This window comes from Triticum aestivum, chromosome 7A (assembly GCF_018294505.1).
Source record: "Triticum aestivum cultivar Chinese Spring chromosome 7A, IWGSC CS RefSeq v2.1, whole genome shotgun sequence".
NCBI lineage: Eukaryota > Viridiplantae > Streptophyta > Magnoliopsida > Poales > Poaceae > Triticum > Triticum aestivum.
In genome coordinates, this window is record NC_057812.1 from 449,205 (window position 1) to 461,373 (window position 12,169).

Sequence of the window (12,169 nt, forward strand, 5' to 3'; positions counted from 1 at the left end):
CCGGTGCGTCGGTCACCTACCCGCCGCCCGCCCGTCCTTAAAACTCCACCACTCGGTCTGCCTCACCCACCCCCACTCACCTCACCCACGGATGCGATCCCGCAGACGTGTTCCTCACTCCACCGACGAGCTAAAGGATGGAAGATTTCATAGTTCTTCATAGGTCATCCCTTTATATCCGTTAATTTTATGTTAACTATAAAGATTGACGGTTGAGATTTAAAGTGTGTCTAGAGTTGATAAAAATTACCCACCAATGCTATCCATAAGTGAGAAAAACCGATTGGTTTTTCTTCTTTTCCGCCGAAAAGAACAATTCATAAAAAAAGAAAAATTTATAAACGTTGGTCACTATAGGGGAGTCAAACTCGAGCCCAGCTAAAACTGTGACGCTCGGCAGAGGTGGCTGGCCTGGGTGGATCAGGTCGTGCATCCAGTGCGGTCTATGCATGTCCGAAACATTACGGCTCATGGTGATGCTCTTAGCCAGCCGGGCCAAGGCGCGTGGGCGCTCGGGGCGCGGTTGCTAGCAGGGCATGGTGGCGACGACGGAGGCGGTTCCGGCGCAGACCTCGACGGCAGCGCCCGTAGACCTTCTTTCCGCCTCGGCACCACACCGCCGCAAGGCCGACTCCCATGCGCAGCCCTGCTCTGACCGCCACGGCCCCGCGTGGCAATCAGGCCTCACCGGCGCACGAATCTGGCCGTTGCCTCCCCTGCTGCGCGCCACCTCCCACCAGATGTTGCATCCCCCTACAGAGTTGTTGGCCGCCGCTTCCCCTGGCCCTCTCCCATCTGGTGGCCGTGCCGAGGACCAGAGAGAGCACGACCGCGCCTCCCACTGTCTCTCGCTGGTGGCCTCACTCCTTTCCGGCTCCGGCTTCCAGCGCACGCCGCTCCGGCCAAGAGCGTGCCGACAAGGGCGTTGCGCGGCCGGCTCAGCTGCATGGTCAGAGCAGCGGGGAAGGTCCGCGAAGGCGGTTTGGCGATGGTAACACAACCCACTCAGCCGCAGACGACCAGCGGCGCCTCGCCCTGCTCACCGTTGATAGTGCGATGCAAGCAAAACCAAATAATTAGTATTCAAAGAATTTACTTTATGGTAGCAATACCTTGCAAGCTTCTTGAAAACGAATCTGTATGCTTGATGTGAACAGAAGTGCTCCCAGCGTCTTCTGCACCATGGCTCAAGGCGCAGATGTCAGGCTAGTGGTGCGAAGTCTGTCAGGCTAGGCTGAGGAAGGCTGCGGCCCTGGAGTCTTTAGTCTCGCAACTTGCGTCCCCAACTTGTCTATTTGCGGACATGAGTAAAGCATACGACAGGGTTGAGTTGGAATTCCTTAGAGCTATGCTGACCAAGATGGGCTTCGGGCCAAGGTGGGTCGATCTGGTCATGAACTGCGTCTGCACAGTCCGGTACCAGATCAAGGTGAACGGGGAATTGACTGAACAGTTTTCACCTTCTAGAGGCCTACGTCAGGGTGATCTGGCTTCGCCATACCTGTTTGTTATTTGTGCGGAGGGACTCTCGGCCCTGCTGCATGATGCGGAGGTGTCGGGGAGGATCAGTGGCGTCCGTATTTGTCAGGGGGCACCGGTTCTGTCACACTTGCTGTTCGCGGATGATTCTTTGTTGCTGCTGAAAGCGAAGCAAGATGAGGCCCTGCAGCTTAGGCGACTGCTGGATCTATATGAGGCGTGTTCTGGTCAGTGCATAAACCTCGAGAAGTCGGCTGTCATGTTCAGCCCGAACTTGGAAGAGGAGGTTAAAGCCATAATGAAGAACGCGTTGCTGATCCATACTGAACAATGGAATGAGAAGTACTTGGGGTTGCCGGTTCATGTTGGCAAGTCCAGGAAAAAAGCGTTTGGTTTCGTCAAGGGGGCCATGGCTGGGCGGGTCTATGGGTGGAAAGAACGTCTTATTGCAAAGGCTGGGAAGGAGACCCTTGTCACTACAGTTGCTCAAGCCATTCCCACCTTCGCTATGTCATGCTTCTACCTGACAAAAACTTTCTGTGAGGAACTAAGCTCTTTGGTCAGAAACTATTGGTGGAGCCAACAAGACAAGGAGAACACAATTAATTGGATTGGATGGAAAACTCTCACGCTTCCAAAGGCTCAGGGAGGGTTAGGATTCCGGGACATGCACGGGTTCAACATTGCCATGCTGTCGAGGCAGATTTGGAGGCTGCTCCAAAACCCGGATTCCCTATGTGCGCAGGTGTTGCGAGCTCGTTACTATCCCAATGATCAACTGCTGGAGGCCGCCCCGAGAGATGGCATCTCTTACTCCTGGCGTAGCTTGCTTCATGGGATGCAACTCTTTCGGGAAGGATACATTTGGAGGATTGGGGATGGCACCCAAGTTAATATCTGGAATGATCCGTGGATACCGCGGCCCTGGTCACGACGCGTCTTAACGGCACGAGGGCCAAATCTCCTAGATAAGGTTTGTGAGCTTATTGATCCATCCATAGGCCAATGGGATGAACAGTTGGTAGGAGACACTTTTTGGGCCGACGATGTCAAGCACATCCTTCAGATCCCTTTGAGAGATGGGGCCCAAGACTTCATAGCCTGGCAGTATGACAATAAGGGTACTCACTCCATCAAATCAGCTTATAAGCTCTTCTGCCAGCTGGAGGAAACCAGGGTGACCGGGGACGTGGGTGCAAGTAATGCGAACCCGGGATCTCTGAACAGAGTGGAGGATGACTCGTGGAAGTGGATTTGGAAATTACCCTGCCCGAAAACCATTCAAATGTTCACTTGGAGAGTCAAGCATGAGTCCCTTGCGCTACGGACGAATGTGGCCCGGAGAGGCATCCCTATAGCTGACACGAAGTGTTTGTTCTGCGGCAGAGTTGACGAGGACGGGGCTCATCTCTTCATCAAGTGCAAAACTGTCAAGGGCGTCTGGAGAGAGCTTGGTATGGAACGGGAACGCGGTGCGTTGGAACGGATCACGTCCGTGCATGCAATGTTGGACTTCTTGTGGGGGCTGGATGTAAAAAAGTGACTTCTTGTTCTCACTTTCTGGTGGTTATGGTGGTCTAATCGCAACAAGCTTCGTTCAGGAGAACTGCCGCTAGCGGCCGAGGTTGTGGCCAGAAGAGCTCAGAGCAGTGTCCTGTAATTCATGCACATATATATCTCCACCGATCCCAAGCCGTCACCGGAGAGATGGAGGCCTCCAGTGGATAGTGAGTACAAGATTAACGTTGATGGATCCTTCGTCCCTGGGCAGCCCAATGCTGGTTGGGGCGTCGCCGTGCGAGATGCGGGAGGCCATCTTCTGTGCGCTCGGGCGGGTTGCGAGGAGCATGTAAACGATGCCTTTGCTGCTGAAGCCCGTGCCGTGGCTCAAGCTCTAGCTGATGCTCTGGACTTCTAGCTGATGGTACGTGTGGAATTTGAAACGGATTCCCAACTTCTAGCTGATGCTCTGGACTTGGGTAAGGTGGACTTCTCAGCGTACTCAGCTGTGATTGAGGACATGAAATACCAACTAAAGCTTTGGTTCTCCAAGTTTACAATTTCTGTTTGTAGAAGGAGTGCCAATTCGGTGGCACATGAACTTGCCAATCTTGGTCGAATGTGTGAGATAAACCACTGTATGCAGTGGAACTCCGATGTACCAGCCCATGTGGGCGTCTGTGTCTCGGGCGATATGCCCAGCCACCGTTAAGCAATAAAGCCTAGTTTGCTTTCAAAAAAAAAACTTGTCTATCTGCTAGTATCACTTTGCATGTACATACAAGGGGTAAACTGGATTTTCTTAATTTAGTACTCACGTACACAGCCATCCGAGTTTGAATCATATCTGTCTCAGATTTGACCGGCCAGTTTCCTTTGTCTCTTCGTGATGATGTATAACTCTCAACTCAACTACTCCATCACCCATAGGGAACCGTGCTAAAGCTAGCTCCTTTCGCTTGAACAGGTCTGGGGCGTTGTATGGGAACTAGTACTAATTTTGAGGTTTGATGCAAACAGCCATCTAGCACGTCAATCCCTCCTCGAAACTTGAAACAGAGAGTAGCATCGACTCTGTAAGGCTGGTCACAATGGGCAGGAACTTAGGAGTAACATCACACACTCCAATGCAACTTTGCTTATGTGGCACATATTTAATGAAGAGAGAGCTGCTTGTGGTAACTAGCTAAGTTACCGGAACATCACACTCCAAGAAACAATGAGTCTATGACCTAATAAATACATCGTTGCATGACACTAAATACATGTTCCTACCCACTATGGAGGTAGTAACATATTCTAGGGAAGTGTGTAGGTTACTAGCTTATGTTCCTGCCCATTGTGACCAGCCTAACGCAGCCGTCTTGGTTTGAAAAAACATGGCGGTAGTTTCTGGGTGATCCGGACACATACAAAGTAACTCCTGCCTATCTCGATGTAACGCTCCGTGCACTGTCGCAGAAAAATTTGATGTGTCCTCAGATTGACAGATCGTCAGAGACACCTGTGGCGGCGCATAAGCCGTAACCCTAATTTCTTATGAACTTAATTTTTATCCTCGTCAGTCCAACTGATTATTGTTGATGTAAACTCTTCCTCGCCGGCTATTGCTCATGTGGCGGGTCGTGGCTTCTCGATTCTTAAAAAGATCCCTCCAAGAACTCAACATCACCGTGCGCAAGCCCCATGGTGGGCGCCAACTGTCATGGAATTGTCACGACAGATGTCCTAGTGTGAGGACTTAGTCGTGAGGCCAGCACATCTATGTGGTAGCTTGAGAGGGGTTGAACGAAATCGAGAGACGCAACACACAAGACGAGGATTTAGACAGCTTCGGGCCCCGGGAAACATCATCCGGTAACAACCCTACATGATGTTTGTGGCTAGGTCTCATTATGCTCATGGGGGAGTCGCTGGTAAACCGACTGTTTGTGTCTAGCCCTAGAGATTGTTTCTTCTTTGCTTGCCTTTTCTTGAGGAGCCCTGCCCCTCCTTATATATGTTGAAGGGGCGGGTTACATGTGGAGTCCTATTAGGATTAGGACTAGTCTATCTCTAATACAAACCGGATACAAGCCCAGGTCTTAACTCCTTGTAAGACAAATATTCCTCACGCCTTTCCTCTTGAACTGGCCCACCATAACATGAGCCGGCCTTTTGGGCCTTGGGCCTTGTCACCGTCTGTCCCTCCCGCCGGGTTACCAGTGAATCATGATGTTTAGTCAGGTTGCTTGTAAACCGTCTGGTCTGTGCGGGTCGCCGGTGAATCGCCAAGTGTTAGCGAGGTCTCAAATAAACCGCTAAGTCCGGCCGAGTTATACTCCCGGCCGGTTTACGCCGCGAGGTATATCCCCGACACCGTGTCCCGATAACTTCAACACGAGGGGGGGGGGGTCGACCTACCCCCTCCCCGATAACATTATTTTCCCATGTATGTATATCGTCGTTGTCGATATAACCCCCTTCCGGATAACTTCGACAGTGATAACTTATACCACGGGAGCACCCCCCGGCCCTCTCGCTCGACCAAAACTCTCGAGGACACCCAAACCCTAGAAAAAAACGATGTCGGTCTCCTACCCCCTCTCGCCGCGCCCCTACCCTTGAATCGTTGCCGAGGCCACCCCATACCCGGAATAAGCTAGGTCTACGTTTGCCACTAATATATCCACCTGTTGTCATGTTTGTGTAATAATTGCCATGTTGTAATATTTGCAGAAACAATGGAGCACGGACGAGACGAGCAAGCAGAAGAGGTGTTGGGGGACATAATCTTAGCCGGAGGAGGTGATATCTTGTCGTATCTTAACGCCAATGATGGTCTGGAAGAACAGGGTGAAGAAGCAGGCTACTATGGTGATCGAAGAATGGAAGAGGAAAGACATGATTATGATGGCTCCGGTGACCCAATGCTGGTGCAAGAAGGAGCCCGTGGTGACGGCTCCGGTGACCGAACAGAGTCCGGCCAGGTAAATATATTAGTTAAGCCTGTGTTGACTAGCTAATTGATGCATTCATTGTTTTAGTATGTACACATATTAATTAACTCTCGTCTTTCTTCTTTTTTCTAGCCCTTCGGATCGAGCACAACTTTGGTAAAGAGACGAGGCCCGAAGAAAAAGTTGCGCTCGGATGAAAGGTTTGAGATCACAGCAATCGCGCGCGACGGCCAACCGATTGAACCCATCCGGACAAAGGAAGCATTTGCTGCTCAGTGCGGGGTTCTTGTTAGGGACAAAATCCCGATCAGCATCCACCAATTGTATAAGCCTAAGAAGGAAGAACCTGAGGTGTCTTATGCCAATGATATGCAGAAAGATGATCTTTGGACTGAGCTGAAGGAAAATTTCACCCTACAGCCAGAGGAGGATCCGGAGAAGCCAGGTAAAGAGAAATTAATCAAGTCTCATGCTCTTAAGAAGATGGCAGGCCTATTCAGGAGGTGGAGGAATGAGCTAAAAAGGTTTGTCGACAAAGAAGAGACACCAGAATTCATCGGCAAATATGAGAAGATCAGAGATCACTGGCCCGCATTTATGGCCCACAAGATATCGGAAAAGAGTAAGAAGATGTCGACGACAAACAAGATAAATGCTGCGAAGAAGAAACTTCACCATCAAAGCCCGACCTAAGTGGGCCAAGGCTGAGAATGATCTGCTTGATAAGGGATCGAACCAGAGACAATGAACTGGCCAGACCGTTGCCGGACTTGGTTCTTCGAGGCTGGCGGAACCTTGGACCCTGTATCAGGAAGTGCATTTGAACGGACGAGCAAATGGAAATGAAAGTGCGTTATATCGACTAGAGGGGGGGTGAATAGGCGATTTTTATGAAAGTCTTCAAAATGTGTAAGTTATGAAGACAAACAGTAGAGATATGCCTATTACTATGCAGCGGAAGTTAGATTACACTAGGCAAGTCATGGTCAAGTATTCAATAGAGTGAAGGCACAATGACAAATAGCTGCAGTGTAATAAGGATCAGGTAGGAAGATTTTATGAAGCCAAACAGATCATACAGTCACGTTGTGAAGACAAAAGATAGAGCAGGCATGCAATGACTTCACAATGAGTAACAGTAAGAAAAAGGAAGTGAAGATGAAACCAGTGACTCGTTGAAGACAATGATTTGTTGGACCAGTTCCAGTTGCTGTGACAACTGTACGTCTGGTTGGAGCGGCTAGGTATTTAAACCTAAGGACACACAGTCCCGGACACCCAGTCCTGAACATGCATCTCAGGACACCCAGTCCTCACCGTATTCTCCTTGAGCTAAGGTCACACAGACCTCACCCAATCACTCTGGTAAGTCTTCAAGGTAGACTCCCAAACCTTCACAGACTTCGTTCGCCGGCAATCCACAATGACTCTTGGATGCTCAGAACGCGACGCCTAACCGGCTGGAGGATGCACAGTCCTCAAGTGTAATAAGTCTTCAGATCACTCAGACAAGAAGACTTAAGTGATGCCCAATTCTCTCTGGCTCTGGGTGGTTAGGGCTTTATCCTCGCTAGGTATTCTCTCTCTCAAAGGCTTCGAGGTGGGTTGCTCTCAAACGACAAAAGCCGTGCACTGAATCTGAGCAGCCAACCGTTTATGGTTATAGGGGGTGGACTATTTATAGCCATTGGGCAACCCGACCTGATTTGTCCGAAATGACCCTGGGTCACTAAGGAACTGACACGTGTTCCAACGGTCAGATTTCAAACTCACACGACAACTTTACTTGGGCTACAAGCAAAGCTGACTTGTCCGACTCTGGACAAGATTTGCTCTCATAGTCTTCACTCGAAGACATAGGTTTTTTGTTTAGGCATCACTTCAGTCGTTCTGACTGGTTCTCTTGGACCCCACTTAAAAGTACGGTGGTTCCTATGACTCAACACAAATGAAAGAGAACTACGAAAGATCTAAGTTTTCGAGTTCCATAGGCTTCACATGGTGTCTTCTCTTGTCATAGTCTTCAATGTGAATATCTTCATATACCACCATTGACTTCAATGTCTTCGTACATTTTTAGGGGTCATCTCTGGTAGGAAAACCGAATCAATGATTTAACATGCGAGAACCTGCCATGCCGAAGAAAGAATGCCATATCCAAAGATTTTGTGAAGCCACCGCTTTGAATATGACAGTGCACGCTTTAACATGCCCCTTGTACTCGCCCTGCCAAGTAAATTGACAGTTCTTCCACTCCCAGTGCATACAATCTATGCCGTCAAGCATGCCTGGAAAAGCCTCTTTTGGCGTTGATCGCCAACAGCCTTTCTGTATCAGCCGCATTTGGCTGCCTCAAGTACTCAGGGCCAAACACTGCCACCACGGTCTTGCAGAAGTTGTACATTGACAGCAGACATGTGGACTCACTTATGCGCATGTACACATCCACCAGATCGCCTGGAATTCCATATGCAAGCATGCGGATGGCCATGGTGCATTTCTAATAAGAGGAGAATTCAAACTTGCCAAGGGCATCCGTTTTGCACTCAAAGAATGAGTCATGAGCAATCGCTCCCTCTTGGATACAATTGAACACATGCCTCACCATACGAAAACGGCGACGGAATTACTCCGGTTTGAAGAACGCGGTATTCTCAAAGTAATCAACATAGAGCAGGGTGTGGCATCTCTCTCTATTGCGGTTCAGGTTGGGAGCACGGCCAGGGACTGACCCCCTGTACTGAGGCCGCTGTTGTTCAATGTGGTCGTGAACGACCAGTGCAGCCACCACAAGATCTTCGTCATCCGAGGACGAATCATCCGACGAATAAATGAAGTGCTTGAAGAAAAAATCATCTCCACTGTCCATACCTTTGTGGCAAAGTGTCAAACACCTTGCGGACGTGGTTTGGTATGGATAGCCGGGGGTGAGCAATGAGGAAGCGGCCGAAAAATAGGGGCGGCGCTGGCGGCGGGGTGGGCACGTGGAGGACGGGTGGAGGCGTTGGAGTTGAATGAAGCGCTAGTGTCCCCGACGGGCGGGCCACCGGGAGGACAAGGGCGTGCATCCCGCACGTCCACGCGATGTCCGTTTCATCCCAAACGCAACGCATGTTTTGGCCGGGAATGGGTCGAAAACGGACGAAAATCAGACATTTGTCCATTTGAGACCGTGCGTTGAGCCGAGCTATTCGTACGTTCTACCCTAAATGGACTAGAACGGACATGATGGAGTCATGCGCTGGAGTTGGCCTAAATGGGCATCGGCCCATCCATGCAAGTACACGGGGAAGGAAGATGGAACTGAACTTTGCGTTGTATCATTGCAACGCCATCGATCAAAGTCGAACAGCATGTGAGAGGACCACGAGGGAGGCCGATGCTGGATCCATCGATCGACTTACCTGCTTGAGCATCCTTTAACGGCGGCCTCTTCCTCACATGCATCGCAATGCATGTCCGATCTTCATGCGTGTGTGTAGACAGTAAAATGTCTGTGAGGCCATGCTCAGTTCCTGTCTATTGGTGATGCGGATTGGTGATGCTATTGTCGGAAGGGACGAGTCGACGTAAATAAACAAGCTGTAGATGGGAACCCTACTGTGTACCTGGTCAAGACAAGATCCTGAATGACTGTCAAAACTCTAGAATTTTCGTTAATTTTGAGCTTTAGACTCTACTGTTGGTGATCTACAGAGCCTCGCCACCATTTTTCTACCGTCTGGTTAGATCACGATTATAAAATCATAAGAAATACGGCCTGGTGGTTTTCCATAATCTTTACGAAGTTGCGAACAAATATTTTTCAGAATTGTTATGGCCAATTACTGGAATTTTTTTTTTGCGGGCACAATTACTGGAATTTGAAAGGTCCACTACAAGCTTTCGCTCCACCGCTCGTACATGTACGGATGTGCCCAACAGATAATTTTTTCTCTAGACGTATAGCTAGAGTACATACAATCGTAGGGCATCCATTGTTGCTTGCTATCGTCGTCGCAGATCGATGCCGTCGTCAAGCCTTCTGACGAGCACCTAGCTAGGAAGTAGCTAAGTAACCTGCTGCGCGACCGGACGTAGAGGACGACGCAGAGCAGCGTGCCGACGACGCAGCTGGCGCCCCAGATGGCGAAGGTTGCCTGGTAGCAGCTGGCGCCGGAGCAGGTGGCGGCGCCCCGCTTGCTGGCCTCCCGCTGGTACAGGAGCGCCGAGAAGTAGCCGAAGCAGAGCGAGCCGACAGGGATGTTGGACACCAGGACGTTGTGGTTGACGGCGAAGTTCTTGGCGCCGAACAGCTCGATGGTCGCGGACACCGCCACCGACGTCATGGCCCCCGTGCAGGTCCCGATGATGGCAGTGCTCGCGTACAGGAAGACGCTGCCCTGGTTGAGCAACATGAAGAAGGCGCACGCCATGGACCCCGTCCTCGATATGCTGTGGCCGCTTCTGCACCACAAAGCAACAAATTCAGTTTAGCTGCTGTTTCCGTTTCTTCTGCTTCTGGAAACAAGTAAATTAAATTGCATGGACAAAAGGACCCCATGAAGTTGTTTATAGTTAGTACAAGTTTCCCATTTATTAAAAGGACCCCATGAATATATCCTGGAGACTCCAATAAGACCTCAAAGACGAAAATAAACATTAATCAAATCATGCAAGTGTGTGGAAATTAAGAACGGTTAATTGCTTACTTTGCAGAGTAGTAGTCCATGAAGGACGGGAGGAGGCGACCGAAGAAGCCGAAGGAAGACGACAGGGAGACCAGAGTGGAAGTCCGGCCGAGACCTCGCGACTCGGCAATCTGACCCAGATTGTTGAGGAACACCAGGCCCAGGGTGCCGCTGAACATATAGCTGAAGAAGTATAGCCAGAAGTCCGGCTTCTTGAGCAGCTGGAGGCCTCCGACCTCCTCCTCGGCGGCGGTGGTCTCCAAGTCCGTCACCTCGATCACGACCACGGCGTCATCCTTCTCGCGCTTCGCCTCCCCGATCTTGTTCATCTTGAGCGCCACCGGTATCAGTATGGGGACGGCCAGCAGCACGCTGAGGCTCACCATCTGCTCCCTGGAGGACAACCAGCTGGCCGTGGAGCCGATGCTGCCGACCACGGCGCACGCCCCTGTGGCGAGCGTGATCGCGAACATGACGAGGAATGCCGTGTCCGTGCTCGACATGGAGTCGCTCTTGAGGTCGAACAGCCTGAGGGCCGGCGCCACGAACACGGTGACGATCACCGGCACCACGGCATTGAGGAGGAGGTACGTCTTGGCCTTGGAGTCGGCCAGGCGGGGCATGGTCTCGGCCAGGCTGGTGTACACCTTGGCGCTGAGGCCGAGGTAGCTGGTGGCGAGGCTGACGGCGACGCGGCTCCTGGACGCGAAGTTCTTGACGCTGAGCAGGAAGCAGACGGTGTTGATCCAGCAGATGCCGTTCCCGGCGAGGGCGGTGAGCAGGAACAGGTGCCAGAACTTGAGCCCTGGGCTGTCCACCAAGAGGTACTGGACGCCGTAGCCGACGAGGCCGAAGCACGCGCCGACGAAGGCGACGAGCGGGAGCGGCACGTAGAGCGCGGCCACGCCGGAGAACCAGCCGAAGAGCTTGCCAGCGTCGGAGGCGAACGCTAGGAAGTTGAGCTGCACCTGGGAGATGCCCTTGAGCTCCTTGAGCTGCGACGAGTAGACGGGGAAGTCGGAGTTGGGGCCGTTGATGGTCTGCAGCCAGATGGTCCCGACGAGGCCGAGCCAATGGGCCGAGGAAGGCGACGACGACATCGCCGAGGAGAGCGGTACGTGCTCCGTCGTCGATCGGGACTCCGGGGTCGTGGTGGTGTTGGAGGCAATGGAGCTCTGATATTAATTAAGTATGGCCCCTGGCCGCTAGGTATTTATGCACCGGCGACTCCTCGTCCAAGTCCTGCGGTTGTGGCTGCAACTGTTTGAATTGCGTTGTACTCCAGTAGATAGATAAATCTCTCGCGAAGCGGTTGAAAACTCTTTGTTGTAACAAATGCGGTTGTAAGTTGTAACAAAATACTGGAAGATTTATCAAGAGGTACTGGACATGTCATAGAAAGGAAGGAACAATAATTTGTTCAGACTCAGTTGGTGACCCCAACAGGTTGATCTAAAAGCCAATCTAGTCTGCCTAAAAATCATACTTCCCATTAGATCACCCCTATGCAGGGTACTGCCGTCAATGCCTGATTCCTTACATTTGTCTTATCTGGTGCAGAACCATGCATGCTTTTGTATT

General features: G+C 51.1%; 1 protein-coding gene across 1 annotated transcript; it reads right to left on the reverse strand.

Moving 5' to 3' along the window:
- Positions 1–9,762: 9,762 nt before the first annotated feature.
- LOC123152015 (protein NUCLEAR FUSION DEFECTIVE 4-like) lies at positions 9,763–11,755 on the reverse strand. The gene is made up of 2 exons (XM_044571627.1): positions 10,610–11,755; positions 9,763–10,364 (listed from the first exon to the last, which is right to left on the reverse strand). Exons 1-2 carry the CDS (start codon positions 11,686–11,688, stop codon positions 9,794–9,796), a joined length of 1,650 nt encoding a protein of 549 aa, XP_044427562.1. The 5' UTR covers positions 11,689–11,755; the 3' UTR covers positions 9,763–9,793.
- Positions 11,756–12,169: the final 414 nt, after the last annotated feature.

What these genes read in the sequence shown, in the direction of transcription:
- LOC123152015 (XM_044571627.1), bottom strand. Translation starts at nt 11,688, where the DNA reads ATGTCGTCGTCGCCTTCCTCGGCCCATTGGCTCGGCCTCGTCGGGACC. An exon ending in ATGGACTACTACTCTGCAAA is followed by an intron (nt 10,365 to 10,609) that starts GTAAGCAATTAA and finishes TTTGTGGTGCAG; the next exon opens with AAGCGGCCACAGCATATCGA.